This window comes from Trachurus japonicus, chromosome 22 (assembly GCF_045865225.1).
Source record: "Trachurus japonicus isolate A0001 chromosome 22, Traja_1.0".
NCBI lineage: Eukaryota > Metazoa > Chordata > Actinopteri > Carangiformes > Carangidae > Trachurus > Trachurus japonicus.
Window position 1 is genome coordinate 16,289,422 of NC_140928.1, and position 25,704 is coordinate 16,315,125.

General features: G+C 43.4%; 1 protein-coding gene across 14 annotated transcripts in view; it reads left to right on the plus strand.

The window, feature by feature from the left end:
• Positions 1 to 7,826: 7,826 nt before the first annotated feature.
• eml1 (EMAP like 1) overlaps positions 7,827 to 25,704 on the plus strand; it is a 53,370-nt gene continuing 35,492 nt past the window's right edge. For 4 of the 14 annotated variants that reach the window (XM_085768315.1, XM_085768316.1, XM_085768322.1 and 1 more), the window contains exon 1: positions 7,827 to 8,046. In XM_085768315.1, the coding sequence (XP_085624441.1) occupies positions 8,019 to 8,046 (28 nt within the window). In that variant the 5' untranslated portion in view covers positions 7,827 to 8,018. Of the gene's footprint in view, positions 8,047 to 19,091; positions 19,852 to 25,704 lie in introns of those variants that run through there. The other 10 variants (XM_085768312.1, XM_085768317.1, XM_085768319.1 and 7 more) reach the window with 3 other exon arrangements.

Here is a 25,704-nt window from a genome sequence, read left to right on the forward strand (position 1 = left end):
CTGATAATACAGTGCACATCTCTTGAAATTCTTCCAGTGATAAGTTTTGATGTATTGAACCGTTGCTACAGCTGTGGTTCATCCTCCTCCACGTCAGCTCGGAAAAGAAAAGCTCTGGCGTCTGGTTTGTCTTGGCAATCTTTTTGACAGGGCTAATGGATGTTCTGGCTTTGTACGGTGCGTGCACATGCTCAAATGTTTTGAAATACATCACTAATGCGAGCAGTGATAGATTCGTTATGTTATTCGCTTGAATGCAGTGTATATTCACAGCGCAACAATGCATCTTTCTTCATATTCAGGATGGGTGGAGAGCCTGGGGTTGGTGAATCAGCAACATGTTCTGCGGTTGTTCCAGAGAAGGTCTTCACAGTGAAGTTTTTGTATTCTCAGTTGAGTCTGAAAGTATTCCCTTTCTTTCCTGACTTTGTTTATTTAACAGGGAAGCTGAAAAGGCTCCAAGCCCCCTTTTTATTCATGTTTGTTTTGTTAGTTATGAGTCATATTTTGTTTGGGGATGTTTTCATGTTTGCATCGTGGTGAAGCGTTTAAAATGATCATGTGGTACTGCTGTCTTCATGTTCCTGTGTGGTACAGTGCTCCTCTGTTTTTAACTGTGTAATTGACAAGTCGGTCTTTTGTGAAAGGTTCAGGGAACAAGCGGGGGAGGAGAAAGATTGTTTTTTTTACTCAGCTCCATACCCCACCATTTCTGTTTTTTTAAGTTTCCAGTTTCACCCGACTTGTTTCCGTTGGGTTTTATTCATGACCTCCATCTGGAAATAATATATGTTCATGAAAACAAGCCATCAGCAATTTTAGGGAAGAATTGTCCGTGTGTGTGTGTGTGTGTATGTGTGTGCATGTTCAGGGAGGGGGACATTAGGGCCTCTTCAGTGGGGTCCACAGACTCACCAGTGTAACAGCAGTGAAAAAGATGTCTAGGACTGAGCTAAGAACCAAAGCCTCCATCATTCTCTCTTAAAATCCTCATGCAATGCATTTGTGGTCTGGCTTAAGTCTTTGATTCAAATGCAAAGTTAGTCATCAAATGTCTGAAACCGCAGCTGCTGGGAAAAATTACGTGTCAGGCAGGTCTTTGGCAAAATGTTTGACCTTGGCTCAGACTAAAAATATGCATTAACTTAGTGAAAGCCTGCATAGTTCTGCAGGAAAGAAGATCTGGCTTGTGTTTGAGTTGCTCGCAGGAGCGTATGCAGCCTGTGACGGGAGAGATAGAGCAGATATTCACTCGACTCCAGGCTCACAGAAACACCTCTGTGCCTGTCTGCCGCCTTGGCTGCAGTACACAGGAGACCAGCCGGTCACACCTGAGAGCCTCTGAAGAGTAGCCAGGCATTTAGCCGGCCTGTCCCAAGCACAGAGGCTTCTTAGTTTGCAGCTTGCTGTCTGTATATCTAACTGTCTAACTAACTATTTGTCTGTCTGCCTGGAGCCGATACTATCTCTTTTAGAGCCACAATGGCTTTAGCAGGCCCCGAAGCAGAGAGCAAGTAGGTGTGTGTGACGAGGAGAGGTTTTCATTTCTGTCTGTCTGCAGTGAGGGGTGGAGAGGGGGGTGTGTGGTTGGATCATGTTTTAAAAGCCCTGAAGTTAACCCCAGTCAAAAGGTTTATACCCACCACTAAAGGCACAGAGGCATCTTGAAAGGTGTAATAGCTCAGCCTTGTATCCAGTGACATCCCCACGGACCCACTGCGTAGGTATCTGACTAAGTGCTGCATGTTTTTTCTCCAAATGTAAAAAAAAAAAAGGTGTTGAAATAAAATTTTAAAAAATTGAGCCAAAGCAAATTTTACAAAGTGTTTAATTCATGTGCAGTGGTTTACCTTCACTGTTGGCTGCCTCACTCACTAGGAGGAATTGCAAAACCTTTTTTTTTTTTCTCCGTTATGAGATCGCCACATGTTCCTCTGCCCTGCATTCCCTCCCACTACATCACAGCAGCAGGCTGGGTCATTTTTCTTTTGAAGCCCCCCACCCCACCCCCGCCCTCCACCTCTCTTCCCCACCAGTCCATCCATCATACAGAGTCTGTGGAACCCCCATCTCCCCCCACTGGTCCACCTTTGCTGCTGCTGCTGCTGCTGCTGCTGCCGCTGCCGCTGCCGCTGCCCTCCCTCCCTGTTTGAAACGCTCCTTGAGGCCAAAAAAACTCCATTGCTCCACTATTAATTTAGGCCTGCGCCACTGCTGTTAAATTGTTCCACTCTATACATAACTCCAACCCTCCATCAGTGTCCTCCGCCTGCCAGTCTTCCACTGCTCATGTCTTCTTCCAAGTCACAGCCCACAACTGCTGTGAAGCATCTGGAGTTTCCCCCCGTCTTTCAACTGACTTGAGACCTGAGGGCAGGGCTGCTGAGGATCAGGGACTGTGGTTTGTGTGTGTGTGTGTGTGTGTGTGTGTGTGTGTGTGTGTGTGTGTGTGTGTGTGTGTGTGTGTGTGTGTGTGTGTGCGCGCTGCCGACTACCGCTGCTTTTCAAATCAAAGTGCCTGCCTTTTGTTGCGTGCTCTGGAATCCCCTCCGTCACACCTCGGCCATTTCTCAGCAGGGGAACTATTGCCCCCAGACAGAGGAAGACTTCCTCCTCTACAGTTAATCTGCTATCACAAATACATCCTTTGTCTCCCCCTGAGTTACAGACTTACACTGGAATTAAATTAATTTGTGCTTTCGGGACTTTAAATGCAATAAGATTTTCCAATTTCTTCATACACGCAAACAAGTCTGGGTTTTCTTCTGCACATAAAATTTGACCTTTTTATTTTGGACACAATGGGCAAACACTCCTTGGAATAATTCTGTTGATCCAGAAAGTTTTACCATTTGCATTTTTCCTATTTAGAGCCTGGGATTTGAGGGGGAAAGTCTAATGTCGTAATTTGAAACACCTATTGTTTCTGTAACGTATTGTTAATTTAAAGATCTCGCATGATGTTCTATATCTGACATATTTTTATATGCATTACCAGATGCCTTGCAGTATGTTTAAAGGACCACCGTGTTGACAATAGTGTGTAACTAACTATAATTGTTACTGAGATACTTGTCTCTGGCACAATGAAGAGTGGCTTCTGTTGGCTTGTGCAGGTTGTTAAACCTGTGGAGCTGCGAACTGTAGCTCTTTGCCACAAGTCCCCAATTAGGGCTCTGCCCACACAGCCATAAAACAGTTAGTGGAATCATTCAGTGGCTGTTAGATTTAACACTATTAAGAGTTCATTAGTACCTGCATATACAACTGCTGCTGCCGTTGAAGGATCATTAGCATAGACCCATTAAAACAGAGGCCTAGAGTAAAGGCCTTTTCACTCATATTAATTAGGCTGCCTTTTAGCAGTCACCTGTAGCATAATTGGTTATTACACAAACATTTCATTTTACTCTTGCACATGGCGTGACAATAGCCCATATTACTTTTGTTGTTTAAAAACATTACAGGTTTATGAACTGTGTTGAACACTGAGCTGCAGCCAGACTGGTAACAGACAAATGAAAAATTACTTGTCAGTTTAATGTGATTTAATTTTTTTAATCTGTGAAATGGTCATCAAAAGAATTATTTTCTTGCATTATTCTGACTTTTTTTTTTATTAATTTGTCAGTTAGTTAAATTATAGTCTATAGGCTTTTAAACCTTATATAACATTGGTCTTACTGTCTTGTTTAACATACAGCACAGTAACACGACAACAGGGAAATTACACATCATTTGTGCTCACAGTGTGTTGGCAAGCTTCAATGACACCAGACACGTTGTCACTGCTGGAGTTCAACACAACAACAAATTAAAGAAAACATTCTCTGCAGGGAGATAATGTCTCCACCAATATATAGCATTACATAAGTTGTGTTGGTAAGAAATATTTACATATTTTCATTATATGTTTTTCTTATAGGCAGACACAGTGGTGAACACCCTTGGAGACAGTACATAGTGATTATTTGTAAATGGGTAAAATAGGAATTAACACAAGGATAAATAACCTAATATATATAGGGAAATACAGAGCACTGAGCACATATGAACTAAAAGGCAGTGATAGTCACTTGTAAAGAGCCTCAGACTGAGGTAGACAAACACCAGGGCTGACACAGGGGAGGGGAGAGGAAGAAAAACATCTTGGAGAAGGAGAGAGTGGTTTTGCCAGAGGTTGTCTGAGACTGGGTGGGGTGCAGACAGAGATGGAGAGAGATAAACTATCTATCCATCTGGTTTCAAGTATGGTGCACTTATTTCTACCCCTCTGAACAGCCATGTAGCCCCTTCGTTCATATTTAAAAAGTGATTGACACGGATGATGACCAACTGCTAAATAGACTTATTTTGTTTTGATACATATAAGTGATATAGGGCTATGTAGAAATGACACTTTCTGAACATATTTGTTCAGTGTGTTCCAGGGATACATATTAGGCATTAGGTGTTTTGTATCTTTGCATATTGTATTTTGCTGATATGGTAGTATGCTGATTTGGGGTAGACCTAGGGATGTTAGAAAACCAATAGGCTACCTAGTCACATTGTCATCTGGTGCGTTAAGTGTTGTTGAAGGTATTGGAGACATATTCTGCTAAAACTGACAAAGGCAGTATAATGTGAAACACCGGTCCAAAAAGCCTTTTTTGATGTCCACATCAAACTTGTGCATCTCAAGACAACAGAAAATAGTGTCTGTAGCTACTCGTCAGTTTCATCTAAAGACATTAAAAAAAAAAAAAAAGCATGTGTCACTTCTGAAGGTCTTCAAGTGTTGGATCAGGAAAGCTCCAAGGCTGTTGGTGTAAATAAATCCCTCTGGAGGCCACGTTTGGTTGTGTGTAAGAATTTGTTGCAGTCAGGTAGGCCTTTGGTTTGGTTGGCTACATTTGATCTGTCAGGTGTGTTCTGCGCAACTGTCATGTAATACGTGGAACAGTCCATTAGGCTACGGGGGCGTCCATTTGCACAGGTTAATTTTGAACGGCTTTGGAAATGGCCAGAAAATGCAGATATTAACAATTTCACATAAAATCAATATCGTTTGCTAACCATAATTACAAACTTTGTTGACTTGGGCTTAAGCAGGAGCAGAGAGAAAATGTTTTTTTCCTATGGCTCCTAAGGGTTTAACCCCCCCAGAGAGGATTTAGTGGTATCACCCAATTTTAAACGCACCACCTGGACGTAAAAAAAAATGGCGTGCACGTGCCTAAAATCGACACGAAGCCTATTTCGTCTAAAGATACAAACAAATTTGCCATCTTCAGTCCAAAACAGACGTTTTGTAAACAAACAAACGTGTCCCATAGTTTATCAACACTACACAAAGCCCAAAGAGAGACAATAACACCACACCTGAGTGACAGGGGTAAATGCAGGTGCAGAGATGTTGTCGACTTTTGGAGGGAAAACACCGCCTCGACTGGTGTGTGGAGGTGTTTTGTGTTTGTCGGGGATCATCGGGGACAAGTTACCTGTTGAAATGGTGGGGGAACATCTCAAAGCTCTCCAAGCAACTCGAAGACCCGTGGCTTCACAGAGTTCAAGGTGAGTCCGCATCAGTTTAACATCAAGGCGTTAACTTGTTCATCGTTATTGTGTGTGAATTGCACTGTTGCCGTCTGTTGTATGGAGAGCTCTGCTGACATCTGTAATGAAGTGGTTTTGGTGCTGTTGTTGTTCTTGATAAATGCAACCTCACCACTTTGCAAGCTGAGTGAACAGGATCTTAAACATCACTGCATTTTTAATTTCTCACACATTATAAGTAGGATAAGCAATCATCAGAATGACTTTCTAGCTAGGTGTGTGCACCTTTAGTCCTCCAGCCCACAAGAATGTCCTCTTGTTGTTGCCATAGTTGTTTTGACTAATACTTTTCCCTACAGCCTCATGGCTCTTAATTGCTCCTTATTGTTCTGCTATCAGGGCTTTATCACTGTAGCACCAGTTTGTAATGTTAATGTTAATGTTCTCCTGGATTTAAATAAAGACAAAAGCTTTATCTGTTATACTTAATTAAGGTCAGTGTGTTAGCAATGACTCTTGATGAGTGCCATTATTTCTTAAAAAGGCTGTGTACTTTAGCAAGTAGTTGCCATAATCAGATTCTGGCTATGCTTCAGATATGTGACTGTTAACAAGTCTATGAAGCAAACTCTCCAACTAGAGGTGGGCAGAGGTTTTACAATACCCAGGTTATTGCAATGGGCACTGAATCGTGTTCCCAGATTTCCTGCTTCTCCTCATACCTACCGGACCTCAGTTTCTTGTATTCAAATAAACTGTGCAATGTTTATAACCACTGCAAGAACTGAAACCCCCATTAAGCTGCTTTACAACCTAATTGAGCATAATTGGCGCCACAATCTGGACTCTTGAGTAAGTTGCCTCAAATGAAGTAATTACGTGTGATCACTATGGTAAAAATAGTCACAGTGGTGGATGGTCCACTTTCTGTTTACCTGAGCATGAGGGGTCAAGAGGTCTCTTTGGGGTGAAGGCTTAGGTTACGTTTGCAGAAGGGCCTTCAAGCTCTTCTGCAAATAAGAGTTGGTGATCAAACATCAAAGTCCTGGTCCTGGGTGTGAATGCTGGGGTGCTGTGTTGGGTTTGGGGTGGGGGCTTGTGGTCACTGACAGGTCTGGGAACAGATAATGGATCAGGAACCCCCCTCTACATCTCTGCCCCTTGTGTTCCCTCTCAACTCTCCAGATAACACCGGCCCCCTAACACTAAATCCATAACCTCTGTGACACTGGTGCTGCTGGACAAGTCTACCATCTGACCCCACTTAGTCACATGCTGGACCCTTCCCTCGTGATAATCCTCTCAGTCAAGTGACAAAGGGTCAGCTGAGTAAGCTGAAAAGTAATGCAGGAATGAGTGTGTGGAAAAGGTCGGCGGTGAGCTTAATCAAAGCTGCACAGCGTTAAGTTTTTTTTTCTTTCTGAGGAACATTTTTGCGCTCTAGTGAGTCAGTGACCTGCACAGCATTATCAAGTGCCTGTTGAGCACTTTTCTTTGTCTCCTCTGTTATGAAAGGATTTGGAAGGAGAGACAAAGCTGGCTGCGATCTTCGATTTCCCTGCTTTTCCCCTTATGTTGCCTCTTAGCATCACATCTTTGCAAAAAAGAGAACTTAATCTGTGTTACTCTGCTTGTCTGGCTGTCTGAAGAAATAGCAACTGACTATAAACACGGCTCCTTTTTATTTAGAGGAAATAAAACAGAACTCAGAGATTAAGTTAAAACTGCTGTCCTAAGTACAGAGTTACTTGACCCAGGAAATCTCTTGGTAACCAGGACGCTTGAGGAGCTGAAGAAAACAAAGAATTTTTCTCAACATAAGGGAGAGATACTGTTCAATGAGACACTAGCGCCCCTGACAGGAAACAAAAGTTACTGCTACTAAAAAGGTAAAAGGAAAAAAACAGAACTTTTAGTCTCCAGTGCCAGGTCTGGGCCAACGTGTCCCCAAAGGGACATAAGTTTACTCTTTACTGTTACAGGCTTAAGGGAAAGGTTTGGGGAAAATAAAACTTTCATGCTGCGGTTGTGAGAGTGAAAACTGACTGAAAACTTGTTTTGCTACAGACTGTGAAAAAATAACTAACTTTCTTTCTTCCATGTGGCTTTAATAGTGAGATATGTGTGAGAAAGTGGATGAAATCATATCCAAAAATGCCTGCCATATCTAAACGAAACATTATCCCAAGTGAGAAGTGTTTGTTACAAATTTAGTAACCAATAGTACAGTGTGTGATGTTTGATTGGCATATCTACTGGCCACTGGTCAGACTGTTGAGAGAAGGAGAGAGGGGGAGGACAAGGAGACAGAGAGTAAAGCAAGAAAGCTAAACACGGGGAGAGCCAAACAGCTAATCGGCTAAAACAGAGAGTTTGACCAGAGTTACAAAAACAAGGAGGCACCTACACAAGCAACAGACCGCAGAGACTCAAGACAACAAGAGAAGACACTGTCCTGATCCCCCTCACCCTCTGTGACCATGTCTGACTGTGAGGGGCTACCAATGGGTGAGACGAAACGTGAAGTCTGAATGAGTCTTGTGCGTGTGTATGTGTAGATGTTCAAAAGAGATATGAGGTGCACGTTTGCATGCTTGTCTGAAAATTGTTTGGACTTCTAATCTGCGTGTGTGTATGAGAGTGTGTGTGTGTGTGTGTTTTAGGGTGGGGGTCTTTCTCAGCCCATCCTGTTTTAGTCTAAGCCGTCCACTGGGACAGCTCACCCAGCAAGCATTCAGCCCCAAAGAGGAGCCGGTTCGGTTTGGGCCCTTATATGGAAACTTGGAGCGATTCTCCTCTGGGTTCATCAAAAATAATGTAGAGTGACTTTGCATAAGTTTTAATCAGAGACATGTTGAGAATAAAATAAAAAAAAAGAAAGAAGAGAGAGACAGTAGAGGAAGGAGGCCCGGCTGGCTGGAGGTTCAAGATTCCTATCAAAGCTGTAGGCTACTACTTCTCGTCTGCTCTGCCGTTCCACTTGTTGCACAGTGTTGCATGTGACCTGGCTGTTCCAGGTCTGCGTAGCCAGAAGCTACAACGGTGTGTTGTGTGTATGTGTGCAGGTGCCTGAGTGTGCATGTGTGAGTGCCTACATGTGTGTGTGTTTGTGTGTTTGTGGCAGCAAAGCATTAAGTGAAGGGTCATTTCCCTCAAGTGCAGCCAAGCTGACAGAGGAGCTGGAGCATTACTACCACCCAGCTGACAGACGAACAGAAACAATCAGTTAAAAATAGAAACCTTTCCCTTGTCTAGTTCTTTCACTTGCTCATGTTTCACTCTCTCTCTCCCTTTCCCCTCCACCTCCGCCTCCTACTCCTCTCTATCTTCCCTCCCTGTCCTTTTATCCCCTCTTTTTCCTGTTTCCTCTCTGGCTAAATCCATGCATGGTTCCTTCTTCGGTGTAATTGAACATCACTGAGCAGTTTAAGAACTGTTTGATCTTTGTCAGTTACATAAACCACAGCCTTGGCGACAACAAACAAGTCTGTGGTAATTGCATTTGATAGGCAGCTGACCACTCTCTGACCGCACCTCGGTTATCACATCATATAATTCCCCAATGCATTTGCCAGGAAATGGTATCAAGCTTGATAGGCTGAATCACTGTGAATCTTGACTGACACACTGAAGCATCCTCATGTCACCTCCTGCCTTTATTTGCTCCACTTTAATGAAATGCTCTCCTGTGTAGCTTTACAGAGTGACACATTTAAAGTATTTTTCCACAGCCGGTGATGCTCCTTATCCCCTTCCGCATCTCTCTGATGTTGTTGTGCTGCAGCTTCCTCCACTTTCCTTTTGTGGTCCTCCTCTGCCTTCTTTAACCTCCTCTTCAGCACATGTTGCACACACCTGCACAGCCTCTTTCCATCCCCGAGGAGGATGTTGATGCTACTGGTGAACCTGGGTTTGTTTTTTGGAAAGCAATGTTTTATCTTATGTGGCTGCTTTATCGGGAAAAAAAAATCTAATGAAAGATATCAATTATTCATCTGTACAAGTACATTTTTTGTGCGATGTTTTAATGAGATGTCTCATTACTTTTATTCAAGCATTTGGTGAATTTGGAAAGTAGAACTCCACTCCCTACGTTTTTCTTTGAACCTGTATTAAAACCAAGTATTGTTACAGCATCACCGTGCTAAGTATAGGCCGAGGACTGGTTTAATGTGAAGTATTGAGGAAATAAAGAAAAAAAAAACAGATTTCTGTGCAAAGGTGGACCAAAAATCCAAGAACCGTTGGCATTGAAGAGGTTAACAGGAGGTTTACATGCTGAGGCCAGTCATCTGAACAAAACAGCACTTGTAGAAATAAACAGTTTGGAAATGTGGCCCAGCGGCTTGAGAGTCTAGAAAGTTTTTTAGCTACAGTTTCAGTGGGTTCATTGAGCAGTTCACAAACCACATTTTAGTCCAAATTGTGTTGTCAACACCTCTGTTGTCACAAAGTCAAAGTGCAAATAATCTACTGATGATTTAAATACTGTTTTATCCTAATGGGACATTTATCCTTTAAGATTTTAACTGTTTTGTAGTTATAGGATAGGATCTAATTAGGTCCTATTTGTGACGGTTTCGAGACAGTAATGTGTTAGTTCCAGATTTGGCTTTTATTTCGATAAACACATTTGGAGTCCTTTATACTTGCAGCAAAGCGCAATATAAACTTGCAGTTCAACATGTGTCCTGCAGGTGTCAGTATTAGCCTACTTTATGGATGGTATCGTGCTCACTGAGTGAAGGCAAGGCAGAGTATCATAAAAAGTGGGAAGTTAAATAGAAAAAAAGGATTAAATAGGAGCGGTTGATAGAAAAGGAGATAAGATAGTAAAGTGGAGAGAATGAGATACGACCAGAGAGGAGTGAGTCAGAAATGAATAAGGGATGTGGAGGAGTAGGGCGGATGAAGGGGACGAGGAGAGAAGCGGTGGCTGTCTCCAAGCCGATCAGTTCTGGTGGAAAAAATGAAAAGCTGCACTGGCTGCTGCATTTCATGTAACTGAGACTAATGGAGGTATCAGTGGAAGCTGACAAGTCTTTATGTGACAGAAAAACCATCAGCATCCAGTTTCCACCGCCTGCATTACTATATGTGTGTATAGGCTGGAGTGACTGTGTTCAAAAATGCAGATGAGAGATGAAGACAGCGTCATGGCCCACTGACGTCAGCCCTCCATCTGCGTCCCGAATATGAGGACAAGTAGCTGCGCTGATGTCAAACCTATTTCTCATGTTAACAAACTGGCTGAAAATGGGTCATTTGTCACACAGGTGTCAACACAGTCACCTGCAGTTGACAATGAAGACATAGAGGGAAACGTGACTGGCACAACATATGCATTGGAGCCAACTCTGCAGGAGAAAGCAGATGGCAGATCTCCTCAGCAGAGTTTATTTTAGGCGATATCGATTGGAGGACTGAGTTGCTTTGACTTTGAAAGGAACAGGAGAGGAGAGATCGGCAAGTGCAAGAGGAAAAGTCAATTGATGCAGGAAAAATTAAGTAAAGATAAAAAAGAAAAAAGAATAACATGAAATGGAAAGCTTATCAATTTAAGAGACAAAAGAGAATTTACGGTGCGAGGCCGTGGGTGGTGGTGCATGAAAAGTGAGTTAAAGATAACACAGTGCAGATGGTGTATGGGTTTTCCACCCATGGCCATTTCACATACATGTATGTTCTATGTAGCTTGTACAGAGAGAGATGGAGAAGGAGCAGAGTTCTTGGTTGTTCAGGAAATGGGGGGAAGGGTGTACATGGATGTTTCAGCGGCCAAGTCAAATGTGATTAATGTTGTAGACGCTTGAGAGAACACACAGCACACACTCTGCCTTGCACAGTGTGTGTCCATGTTACACGCCATAGCACTCTTGGATTTTTCTTGTGTTGATCACCATCCTTTTAAGATGAATGGATCATTTTCAGAAACGTAGGAGGTTGACGAATTACAGCGTCTCCCACTGAGATGCAAGTTGCTGTTTTTTCTGCTGCTTTTTAATGGTCACACTCCAGTCCACATTAGTAGATTCCCATCCCATGAACTACACCAATCCTATTCTACTTTTCCATCCAAGTTATGCCTCATTAACATATAGATTAGAGCTCGGTGTGGTTTATAACCCCTTTCCCCCACTTCTATGGCACCATTAGTGTGTAGGCGAGGAGGTCAGGTATGAGGTATGAGGGAGGAAGGCAGGAAGAGGTACCAGAGGTTGACACGGATGCAAAGCTCAAGTAATAAGCTTTGATACAGTGTCATGAATTTATACGGTATAATAGTCTCCTTGTGACCATCTGCATGTCAGTCCCTCAGAGTGTTTGCCTGTGCGCTCAATGAAAATCTAATCCTGTTCTAGGCACATGTGCCATATCTATTTTGCACGTCTGCCCACTCTCTCCTGGAAGACGGAGTCCTCCTCTTTTGTAGTTCGCTCCCTTCTCTCCCTCTTGAAGGAAGGATTTAGAAGAGTTTCTCCTAATCCAAATTGAGGGTCTAAATATAGAGGCCGTTGAACGCTGTACACATTTCGAGGCCCTTTGAGAGAGATGTGTGATTTTGAACCACATAAATAAAACTGACTTGACTCGAGACGGGGACTCAATGAGGGACTTACTGTGTGTTCTCAACAGAGACAGGCGTATTGATACGGTCCATAAAAGATGAAACTACTGTACGGCTGGAAAAAGAAAAGTTGGATGTGGAAGATTGTTTCCTAACACTGGGTTATATATTTTGTACAACCCACAGGGACTTCTTTTCTCTCCACTTTTGGATTAGGGGTTCACCTTTTTTAAAAGCACTGCCTTTAGTAATTCACTTAAAAGTCGTTATTCAGTTGTCAGAGAGTGAGTCACTCTTTGGACTCAGTGTTACTATTCAATGGCTTAGATTGTCATTTAAACCTTGTTTGAGTTTGTGTTCATTTTCTACAATTCTCAATCAGTCATAAATTGTAAACTAACCACAATTCATAAAGTGCTTAGGTTCATGTTGGGCTACTTGCACTTGCACTTAACTATACTTATATTTCATAGTGGAATATGGTACGCTGCTATTTACTCGCCCTCATCTTAGTAACAGCTACACATAACATTTTACACACAAAATCAATGATGACCTCATAAAATATGGTGCACTGCATAATATAGATTAAGTTACCCAGCAGAATACAGAAGCTATAATTAGCTCAAACGTCACCAAACACCAAAGACATACTGTAATCAGAAATATAATTTACTAACATCACACTGCAAGTTGCTGTTTTTCTGCACAGTAACTATTTTTGTTTTGTACTTGAGGAAAAATTTGAATGCAGTACACTTTCACTGTTACGAAGTAGTTTCTTTGCTATTTGTGATAAAGTAAAGGATCTGAATACTTTAATCACTTTACTCAGCATGTTATCAGGATCTCAGCAGAATCTTATACTTAAGATTACACTTTATATTTTAAATGAACCCTTGAGATTGCATCCTGTGTCTTTATTGACACGCAGTTTGGGGTTCTTGTTGCTCGCTGACTATGATGGTGTAGCTTCCATTAATGGACTCCATTCAATTCATGGTAGAGATGTAATTTGTCATTCAGCCAAGTTAGGTTTACCACAACCCGTAAATCAAAACTCAGTGCATTTGAAAAATGGCAAATATGTGGCTTTACAACTGCTGACTCACACTGAACACACCTATTGTAAAACTCAACAGAAACCAAGATGATACTAAGTATTTATTTTGGACAGTCCAAATAGGGTGTTGGATATTAACCCCGTGCCATAGGAAGAGCATGCTATGTTTACCCTGTGATTGACAGGGTTATACATACCACTCACAGGACAGGGAAGAGGAGCTGGAGTAGGACCTGTAACACTGCTCTACAGCCTCAGGATTAGCAGCTATTTACAGACCAAAAGCAGATTCTCCTCTTCTACGCTTGCATGCCTCCACTGTCTCTCTCCTATAAAGTCTGGCTTTGACGCAGCATCCATAGAGATTTAACAGGGGACAGGATTTGCTGTTTTTCATGCCTGAGCCACCAAACGCTTTGACTGTATTTTGTCTTACTGTGACTGTAGCTGCAGCACCACATCAGTGCCTGTATTTACTGTATGTATCTTTATTCTTAAGCAATGGTCAAGCATCTAGTCATAGAGGACTGATGAAAACACAAAATGATCCACTGACAGAGTAAAAATCAGTATCGCTGCATAAACGGGAAAAATATGGTTTCATTTAACCAATCTTGTGACTCTTGAAAAGTGCATCATATTTCCACGACTCCTTCAAATTCTTAAATTTGGGTAAATGTGGGTCTTTGTAGATATTACGGAGTCTGGCAGTGGAGTCCTACATGCATAATGCTATTAGGGGCCATGTCCAAAAGACTGCACTAAAAACACAAGTGGTGACCCAGTTTTACTGAATCATAACATCATTATTTGGCATTGCAGCTGCTTGTGTGGCCCACACTAGTACACTGCACTGTGAAGCTGCAGTTTACTTTCATGCTGTGGCCTTATCTTTGTTTTGCGCACTGAAAACAACAAAACACAACAAAATACATGATTTACAATCTACAGTATATAAGTCACCTGCTTCTGTTGGGAACTTCTGCTGAAATATTCATTTTTAGAAGAGTTTGGTGCAGCAGATGGCTCAATAAAGTATTGATACACATTTGCATGCAATATGAACGGAACATTTTTAGCCATGCAAAAAGCTCTGTGGCTGGTAGTATTGATCTGTTGGGCCACCACTTTGCTCCAGACTGAAAAGCCAAACACTTACAGTCCCCAGAGGATACATCCTGATGACTTTATTGATTCTCGAACTTTTCCTTTAGTGCCACTATGAGGTTTACTTTTATGGTAACTGCCAAATATTCTATTGATTGGCGTCACGTGAACTTCTGTACGTTCATTTCTCAGGTTGAATTTTAATAACTATGGTGATCTCCAAAGTTTTCATCTAGAGCCATCGTGATACACACACACAACAGTCTAATTTGGTGACTGTTTAGTTCCAATAAGCTAATGTTAACATAGCAACACCCTAAACTAAGATGGTGTGCAGAGTTCACATATGCACAGCACTCATTATAAGACTGTAAGCATGCTAAAGCTAAAGCTAGCCCTCAGCTCACTGCTGTCCCTACAGCTGTCTTACTTAATGAGATGATGACCTCACTGGGATGAGCCATGGAGCATGTATCAAATTGTTGGTTTGAATGCGTTGTTTATAATGCTGTGAGAGTCCAATGCAGCTCCAAGTGCTTTTTATTATGCAGAGCTGTGAATAAAATGTTATCACTCTGCTGGATCCCCCCCACCCCCATTGAAACTAGGTCACATTACCACCACATAATTCATGATGACAAAAACTTTCAACAAAGGCTCTTCTTTACGGATTCAAGTTGATCTTGCCGGGTTAAACAAAACTATTTGTCTGTCCTTCACACACACTCAGTCACAGCAGACAGGGTCATGTCAGTTTACCTCTAATTAATGTTGGGCTGGACCTGGATAAGTGGATCATGAGCTGAAATCACCACAACAGAGCCCACACATGTAGTCTCTTTGCCTTCTCTTCCTGAAGCTAATGATGTCCAACATGAGGGCATAAGAGTTAATAATCCAATGATAAATCTGGACTCTGCTCTCGATGCTGATAAGTATTAGAAACGAGAGGTTATTTTCTCCACCAGGTGGGAAATGATGTATTTTCAGGAGTCGCCCAGCTGATTTTCTCTGCGCTCTCACATTCAGTCTGTGTCTCCGTTCCTCTATCTCTGCTCTCCTGTCCAGACAGTTATTAAAAAGAGTGGACCTGTCAGTCATGGACAGAATTACATTCACTGCTGGGCTGGTTTCTGGTTTGTGTTATGAGATGTCACAGTGTCATGCTTTAAGAGTCGATCCTGGGTTTATTGACCAGCGCCTAGGGTAAGATAAGATATGAAAAGATAAAACTATTAGGTTTCTATGGGAGAAATGACAAAATACAAACAAGCACATGCTGAGATGCTTTCTGTTTTGACCATTGTTTACTAGTAGGCTAGCTACCATTTCTAACCAGCATCAATTACAAATACAGGGGGCTGATGATTAGTAATGAACCAAATTTCATGGCAATATTTCTGGAAACAATGAAAGATTTCATGGCAGTTGCCAAATTAGATGCTGAGATATGTCAGTCTCATGGAAAAACTGTAATCTGTAGAGCTGCACTATTGGCATGGATACAAAAACATAACATTGGGTCAAATTAAAATTGGCCCTCCAGTCTTTCAGTGCTGCTGCATGCCCTGTAAGACAATGAGTCGGCATTAATGACCAGACTGTTAATGTCATGAACTCCATGTGAATGTTATCATCAGGGAAATAAATGAACAACACTTGTTTCATGGTGAGGGTTTTCTCTCTCTCTCTCTCTCTGCTGCTGCTGGCTCATGCTCTGCTTTGGCACAAGCTCACACTGGGTGACCTTTGCTACCTGCTGCTACATTTGCATTTTAGATTTAACACGTTCGTCTCTCATTTTTCAAGTCCCTCAGAAGAAGATAAACACACGTTGTGCGCTCACTTCCTTTAGTCAGTCAAGAAGAAGCCCTTGTAAATCTTATCTGATAAGGTTGGCTACTCTATCACTACCGTATTGTAATGTGTAACTACGTCTTTACAGAGAAGCATCAACACATTGCCAGCTTCACTGACCATTTATTGTCCCGTGTGTCCCAATAGGTTTTGTCCATATTCAGTGTTTTGCATGAATCAGGTTTGGTTGCAGGTTGGATTAATCTGGTGTAAGGCACAAAGCAGCCCAATAATCAGGGCAGGCACACAGATGGTGACTGGATCGTACAAAGGATTGACCTTATTTCCTCCTCCTCAGCTCTGGATTTGATTGTGTGTAATCCTGGCCCACTGACAGACTGACTGATCATCTGTGGATAAAACAATGTCAGCAGTTTCTGTCTGGGGAAAAAAGGAGAAAGAAACGAGCAACCCACTCAGCTCGAGTACAACCTTGAAGTGTCTCCAAAAAAACAAAAGCTGTGAAAACAGCGTCAGCAGGGCAGGTGAGAAAGCTCAGGAGGTCCGATGCCAAGTCTTGTTAAAGTGCTCTTGGGCAAGCGACCGTCAGCCCCTGCCAGATGTTTATGGTACGATATCTAACCATGTACTCTGAACCTGCAGGTCGTACTAGTGGAGCGTGTGTGTCTGTGCACCCAGTGGATTCACTGACGGGTGGTCTGAACGGGGGGGAACAATGGGGAGGTTTGGAGTGAGGAGGGGTAGAGAGCAGCAGCGGTCCCACCACCTGCCACCCGCTGCTCGGTAGTTGGGGTTTTTAAAGACCCATGGGGGTGGATGTTGGAGGGAATATACCCTGGTTTTTAGCTGTCTCACGTGAGACACGGACACACGCACAAAAACCAGACCTGTCCCTAATCTGGATCCCAAATCTGCTCCCAGAATGAGCTTTACAGTAATCTGACCTTCTTAGACAAAACACCACGCCGCCTGCAGTCTTCAGAACAAAACACAAAGGATGTTTACAATGTGTGCTGCTTGTACTCTGGCCCCGGAGCTGCGTGAAATTCCTCCCTGTATCTGAATCAAAACACTGGATATGGTGGCTGCTGTATGGTTTTATGGATGGATGCAAATTGCAAATAAATGCAAATACTTTGGTGCATTTTTTTTTTTACACATTGCCACTGTAAGAGCATTAAGTCTAGGTGCGCACAAAGAGCAGCGTGTACGAATGCTGTAGAGGTCGACACTAAATCTTACTTTTTTGTTGTTTTGAAATTGTAATATCCGTGTGATCTCACAAAACAAGTGTTGCAGTGTGCAAATGCAACGTTGACCTTAGAGTACGTCACAATGAGCACCTTGTTTCCTCACATAATCCTGTCTGCTGCTGAGCTTGGTGGATCTATGGCCGGCTTGATGTTATTGTGTAATAAGTGCATGTGTGTTGTGTTTTCCTGAGGGCGTAGAGAGAGAAGGCTGAGGTCAACAACATGGAGGTGGCATTGAACCATAAACGCATCAAGGCTTTACTCGTCTACCGTTAAAAAGGTGCTGCGCTGCGTCCGCTTAATCCCCCTGTTAAAGGTCAAATGCAGCCGGGTCGCCTTTTTTGAAAGAAGAAACGACTGTAGATATTCTGACAGATACCTGCACAGAGAGAGCATCACAGAGACGGATTAGATCGCCTCTGCTGAGATACTTTAAAAACAGTGAGAAACAAATGTATCCTTTCACGCTGGTCTCTCCCGCCGCTGCCTTCAGAGCATCCCAGCCTTTGTGTGATTTCTTCGCCTCCGTCTTGTGATCCGAGAAGAAAGGCGGGAGCGTTTCCGACATGAATATAGGCCACAGACTCTGTCTTCTTTAGGCTTATTATTTCTCCCTGGAAGCTTGAATTATAAATAATGCAAAGAGGCCCCCCTTCACATGTATACGCAAAACCCCCAGTCAGAATTAAGAAGTACCCAGTTTCCCCCCTTTTTATTCTATGGGATAGCCCCCGTTTCTCCCCTCTCTAAACTCCCACCCTGTTCACTTTTTAATTTGAACCTCCTCGCCATACCCCTCACCCTCCTCAAGCACTCTCTCTTTCTTTTTCACCCTCCGTCCCCCTCCCCCTCTACTCCATTTATTTCTTTCTTTCATCAATCCCCTGGTCTCTCCTTCGTTCTCTCTCCCCCTCTTGTCCTTGTTTTAAGGATCCCCTCCGTCTCTGTGCCGTCTGCACTGGGCCAGATAAGACAGACAGAGGACAGAATGATAATCATGTTTAGCCACAGTCGAGCTCCTCTGGCTGCGTTCACATCCACCGTTTGGTGGCGGCCGCTGGAACGACGCGATGCCAGTTTGTTATGGTCGTGTCCCCGTGTGACTCCATAGCAGGACATAGTGTGTCTGTGTGTCGCTGAAATGTTTGGTGGCAACTGCTCTCCTCTCCTCTCCTGTATGGTTCTCTCTCTTCCTCTCTCCTCCCCTCTTCTCCTTTCATCCTTTCTTCTCCTCATCCTACCTATCCCCCTTCTTCTCTACCATTCGGCTCGTTCTTGTGTTTTCTTTTCCTCTCTCCTCCCCCTCTACCTTGTCCTTTCCTCTCTTTTCTCCCCTCATCTCCTTTCCTCTTCTCATGTCTCCTTTTCTCCCCTCTTCTTTCCTCTTCTCTTCTCTCCTCTCACCTTATCCTCTCCTCTGCTCCTCTCTTCTCTTCTCTCCTCTTTCCTCCTTTCCTTTTATATTACATTTCCAGCCCCTCCCTTTCTTCCATTATCTATCTCTTCCTCACCTCTTCTTTCATCTTTTCCTCTCTCTCTCCTGTCCTCATCATCTCTCTTCTTTTTCCTCCTCCTCTCCTCCCTCTCTTCCTCTAATCTCTCCTCTGCTCTCTCACCAACCAAAAGGAGGAGGATCTTTCCGACAGGCCCAGCCCCCCTGCGCTCTGACTCGTCCACGCTGTGTGACAGGGGAAGGCTGGGCTGTCCCGAGCATTATCTAAACACTCACCCACACACAGCCCCTGATACACACTCGCGCACACACACACACACACACACAAAAACACACACACATTCGCAGTAACTGTCTGTGCCAGAGCTTCCCTGTGCTCTCGGCTCAAGCCCTCTTAAAGCTGTTTTTCTGCTGGAGATCAGTGAGAGCTAACGACACACAGCTGCCTCTGCTGAAGACAGAGGAAGGACAAGAGGAGAAGAGAGGGAGGGGAAAAGAGGGAGGAGAGGACAAGCTTGGGAGGAAAACAAAACCACCAGCAGCCTCTTAACTCCTTGCCTGTGTGTGTGTTTGTGTTTGTGTGTGTGTCTCTGGCGGTCTGCGGGGCTGTCAGTTCAACAAGGAGTGGTTTTCTGCTGTAGTTCAACACTTTTTCTCTTTTTTTTTTTCATTTTCTTTTTTTGGAGTCAGAAGGGGGAAGGAATAAGAGGAGGAAAAGAAGAGGGGTTGGAGTTCACATGACATAATCGGAGTGAATGGGTTGCCATGGTGACTCACCCAGGGAGCCTGACCCGTGCAGAGTGAATGGAGGGAGCGCCTTGGACGCCAAGTGAACGATAAACTAACGGAGGGGAGTCACCACAGAGAGAGAGAGAGAGACAGCGAGAGAGAGAGAGAGAGAGAGAGAGCGACAGAGGAGTCAGGAGAGAGCGAAGGAGTGGTGGATAACAGAGGAAGCAGAGAGAAGCTGAGCAGAGGTTGAGAATGGAGGACGGGTTTTCCAGCTACAGCAGCTTGTATGACACCTCATCACTGCTCCAGTTCTGCAACGGTAAAACTAACTAATCCGTCTTCTTCCTCCTCCTCCCCCCACTCTCCATCCCTCTCTTCCCTTCAGCTGCCTGCATGTTGTTTCGCTGGACTTGACATGTCATCAGCTGACTGGCTCAACTTGACACCAAGCAGAGTTGTCTGTGTGTGTGTGTGTGTGTGTGTGTGCGTGTGTTGTGTCGCACCGTGTGTCTGTGTTGCAGGCATGAGCTATTTTGGCTCCAGCTCCCTGGGCTTTGGTGAAATGAGCTCAACCTTTTATGCTGCTGTGCTGTGCTGTGCACGACTTTAACATTTTACTGTTAAACCAAGGCTGCTCTTTATCCAGTGGATTTACTGTAGTGGACGGCTGATTTAAATAGAGGACATTTATCTGAAAACAAAACAAAACAAAACCCTGTAGCCAAAAGGAAGTTTCAGTGCCAGAATAATGTCAACAGTGCATGACAGCCAAAAGAAGGAGGACAGATGAGGAACAGTCCTTTGCTCTCGGTGCTGCTCTGATTACTCTGGCTCTGCTTGATGTCATGAAGGCTATGTTATGAATATGTTTCTCCCCTGCTGGTTGATTGCGATTGTTTTTGCTGAACGAGACAAAAGAAGAATGACAGAAACAGTACATGGCACAGTGCTGCTCATGTTTCTGCCCGTTGTTGTAATGTAATTTATTTGCTGGCAGAGGGTGAAACAGTACCTCGGGGTGCTAATGTTATGGGTGGGAGATGGTGACTCAGGGAAGAGGCAAAGCAGCATGACACATCAGAATGACATCAGTTTAGGAATAATGTCCAAGAAGCTCGAGTTTCCTCTTGAAAAGCAAAAGATTCACAACTTTAGATGAAAAACTCAGATTTCAAAAGGTCCCACTTTGATAACATCCTGTGATAACACATGCCTGTATCCCATTTCAACATGTGTGGGACGTTTACTTTAAAATAATGTATTGTTTTCAACTATATGTTGCCCAGTTGACTGATACCATCACTGCTGGCATACTGACAGTTAGTGAGCCCGCCAAACAAAGAGGATTATCTGCTACACAATAACCTGTGTCCCTAACAGAGATTACTGTAGCAGAGGGAGTTTAAAGCTGCTCCACTCAACCGGTTGACTAAAGATAAAATGAAATGTGTGTATCATGTGCAGGGTGGATCTCTCCTAAAAAATAAAAATCACCTCCTGTCTGCCTCAGTTCACATCTGCATTGTTTATGTTGTACATGAAGGATTTTTCTGTGTCTACTTCAGTGGCAGTGACTGTGTGGAAGCTGGTTAGTGAGCATAAACGGTCATTGACAAAGCATAGAGTAACGTAATTGCCATTGGTGGATAATGAAAAAATCAATGATATTTACTGCGCTGTGTAAGCACTTTGCTTCATGGGATATTATTGTGTAGCAGTGCGAATCATGAACAGAGGTGTCCCCTGCTATGGATACAGGCCACTTCTTCTATTTCCATGAATCACTGATGTGGTGAATCCAGTTAAAAGCTTTTACCCCTCATGGATTTCCCTCATTAAATTTATAGCAGTCCAAAAGGAGGAGATGCAGATGAAAGGAAACAGATGAAATGGAGAAGCTTAAAGATGATACAAAGCTGGAAGATGTCTATAGAAGTGATGTTTTCCTCCTCTGGTGCATTAAGTCCTTTAATGACAAATCATAAATGGTACATCGGCTTCATTTTTGATGGTATGGAGTGTAAAGAAACAGGGGTAAGTGAGGCGAGGCAGCAGATTGATTTCATTTCAGGGTTTGAATGTTATAAAAATATGTGCTGGTTTGTTGATAACCTAAAATGGCTGAAGGAAGAGAGGTGTGTATACAGGTATGCGCCTTTTCTGCACAGGTGCTGTATTCCTAGGTGACAAGCAAAGTGCTGATGGTAGCAATGATAACACGTGAGGTGGGTCGGTCGGACTGACCTGAAAAACAGGTACAGAGGCAGCTTCACAGTGTAAGACATGTAACAACTTTTCTCCGTGGAAATTATTGACCTTTAAAATTCTTGATAATTACAGTGTAATGGCAGGTACAGCGTTGGCAGCAAACACTGACTGTGTGCATTGCCCTCGAGGCTCAGTGGTTTGGTGAGAGGTGATAGGAGTTTGCTGTCAAAACTGTGAAACGAGACGAGAAACTTTAAGCTCTTTTTCAGATTTTGAAGAAACAATCCGAGCTACGCGTCGACTTGGATTCAGTTAGCGCTTCTCTCTCTACTTTTTCACGATGTCATGTCTGCGAGCAGAGGGAGAGTCTGTGATTTGTCTGACACAGGGTGGTTGTTTGTAATCCCTCACAATGTCATGTTTCCTCCCTGCGAGAGTCAATGAAATAAGACATGCTGCTGAGGGGCTGTTGCCAGGGATTTTCCAACCTCCAGCCCTCTGCTTTCTCTCTCTTTCTTTCTTTACTTCACACACACACATACATAACCAACACAGACTTAATGGCAAGGAAGCTGTGCCTTGTTCCAACAGACTGCTTAATTGGGTGAACCCAGTGTGTGCATTCGAGGCTGATGTGTTTATGTCAGTGGCAGTGCACCCACACATGCGCAGGACCAGTGTTGTATGCGTGCGTGTGTGTGTGTGTGTGTGTGTGTGTGTGTTTGAGTGTGTGTTGGGCCTGTAGGCCAGGGTGACTTCATACTCCTCTGCTGCTGTCGTCCAGCTGAACCCAGATCCACTCAAAGAAAAAGTCAATGATGTCATTCATTCCCTCTCTCGGCCCGTGTGTTGTGGAGCATCCAACCAGACTAATGTTCAGAGACTAGGTCAGCTAAACTGCAGAAACCCGCGCGGGGCTGCAAAGCTTTGTCCTCAGGAGGTCGGCGCTAGCTCAGGCTAACTGGAAATTAGCCCCATTACACACTGTGACACACATGCTGATTGCAGCTGATGGAGGAAGTGAATCCTTGAGAGAAGCTTTGTTTTTCTGTGTCAAATCACATTTAGAATCAGCCGGGTCTGGAGGAGAGAACCGATTTGATCGAATTAGTCTGTGTTGTGCAGCTGGTAATGAGATTGCTCTTGTTTTTATAGAATTTACTAATGTCATGATAACAGATTGGCGGGATTGTTGCCCATTTTAAGGGGGAAAAAAAGTGAACATTTGATGATATCATCACTTTAAAAGCGTACCCTGGTGTTTCTTGGTCTAAACTTTCCCAGAGCAGTTTCCAAAACCATTTTAAAGCCACCTCACTAAAGACTTGGCACTATTTTATGCAATAAGTAGATTCAGATGAGAATTTTTATGTGCTGTCTCTGTATTGGTCACTTTTTACCTTGAGTTTGCATTACAAAAGCACAGCAAGGCTTTTTGGAAGAGCAGTGTCCTTGATTGGAGCTCTATGAGGGGGGTGGCCTTCCCATGCATTGAAAAAACTCCATGAAAGTTTTATGGATGTTGTACATTTTTAATAATCTTTCAGTTCAATATTATTCAGATTACAAATGGCAGAAAGTAGTGGAAAAAATATCCTTCAACATTTCCTAAACTCTGACTTGTTTTGTTTGGCCACACGTGCAAAACCCAAACAATTGATATAAAATGATATAAAACAGATGTTTGAACTCATGGAACGAGTGGATGTTTGTCAGTTTTGCTCGATAAATGAGCGAAACAATTGTCAACAATGTCGCAGGTTAATTTTCTGTCAGTCGACAGATCTTTTCAGCTTCATCTTACTCATGTTAAAAGCAGCGGTTCTCTTTCTCAGCACAATCACATCAATCTCAAAACAACACTGACTGTATTTGTTTCTCTTTTCTCCATCCTACATCATTTACACCTCAAGTGCTTTAACAAGTGCAACAATTGCTGCAACCAATAACACAGAGCATATGGAAATGTGACCATTGTTTTAAGATGGACTTTCCTTCTATACATATATTATTCAGGATACAACCATGCATATATAATGTGTGATTGCATTCCCCAAGCCCTTAAAGAAGGCCTTGAAGAACACACTAATACAGTCTGTTCTTAGAGAGACTTGAAAAATGTGAATCTAATTGGCAGTCATGTTGAGTATGACAGATGTGTAGCTGTGATGTGCACAACCATTAGAGCAAAAACAGGGGTAAATGTGATTTCTTGTTCATTAGTTCCTGATGCACCAAAAGCTCCTGATGTGTTAATAAGTCAATCTGTTAATAAGTAAATCCGGCTCACTTACGGCGCTTTAATACTGATGATCACCCACTCATGTTCTTCTCACAGTACCGGGCCTCTCCATGCTAACAAATCCATTCTCCTGCATTCAGTCGTGTGATTCGCTCATTTACCTTTCGAGATAATGATGTCTGCCCAGATTTGGATCAAACACTCCTTTATCTTCCTGCTACACACTCGTGCTGTATGGCCACGGGCACGGTGGCACAGTGGCTCACTGGCACAGCCCTCACCCCACCAGCAGTCACACTGTGGCACCAGAACATGCCAGCAAGATCTCAGCGGGGGGCAAAGGGTGGTAGATGGAGGACAGGAGGGGGGGGGGAGGGGGAACAGCAGAGGAAGGAAGATTTTAATTTGAAAAACCAAATGTTGATTTAAGTAGAAGATCTTTCCCACCAAAAAGCAGAGACGGAGAGAAGACGGAGTGCAGATGGATGGGACGGACACATGGGACAGGGTAGAGGGAAATGAGTATAGACGCGGTTCTCGTTTGATGTTTGCTGGAGGTGTTTTTGATTCACGGTGAAGGTGGCGTGAGACTCCATCCAGTCTCCGCCCCTTTCTTGGCTGTGCATCTGTGGGTATCTCCATCCAAGCCCCGACTGATGATGACACGTGTAGAGGGATTAGGATTAAAGTCTCGCTCACATAGCCAAACACAGTAGCCAAGACAGGATGGAGGAGGAGGAGGAGGAAGAGGAAGAGGAGGAGGAGGAGGAGGGTGACACTGACATTTGTTTCCCTCGATTTATAAGTTGCACTGTAACTCCAAATTCGTCTCATGCAGTGAGAGTTCAGTGTATTTTTTTGTGTTGTGCTTCTCTATGGAGGGATTTCCCATCTTGAAATTATACCAGCAGATATCAACTCCTTGACCTTGTCTTCTCCTTCACCTTTCACTTTCTTTATTCTTCTCTTTTTCTCTCATTCTTTCCCTTTATCTATAAATGCTATATGTGTAAAAACCCACTTTCATGCCGACCTGCACTCTGATATGTGCAAAATTGTCAATGGAGAGACAATGAGACAGGGGAATATTAAGAAACTTTGTGTGTGTGTGTGAGAGAGAGAGAGAGAGAGTGTGTGAGTGTCTATTATCTGTAACTGTAACACGTATCAGAGCAGCAGTATGATACATATTGATCTGAATGGGATAACTCATCCACTACTGCTGGTTCATTTAAAGGCTCACATTGATTTCCTTTAGCTGTGTCAGCGTGAGCACTCGCATCGCACTTCTTTTTTCATCTCCCTCAACGTTACTGGATTTCTTCACTTTCTTAAACTCTGACTCTTTCCGTCCTTCAGCCCTCACCTTGCTTTTACTTTCTTTCCTCTCTGTCTCGAGCCTCTCATATGTTCACCCTCGCACCTACGTCAGACTCTCTCTCTCTCCTGAGCTCTGTTTGATCTTGAGCGAATGCCCCAAGTGGATCTCAGGGTGCTTTTCTTCTTTAGTTTCTTTTTCTACAGATATTGAGAAGGGCGGTTTGGGCTTCTGTAGTCACGAGTCATGCTGCCCCCCCCCCCTCCATGCCCATCCCCCCCTGCTGCTTCCCACCGCTCCTTATCTCCCTCACCCCTTTACTCCCTTTTCTCTCCTGATAAGGCTTCAACCCGCACTTTCTCTTTCATCCTGCATAGTGAGTCATTAACCGCTAACATTTACAC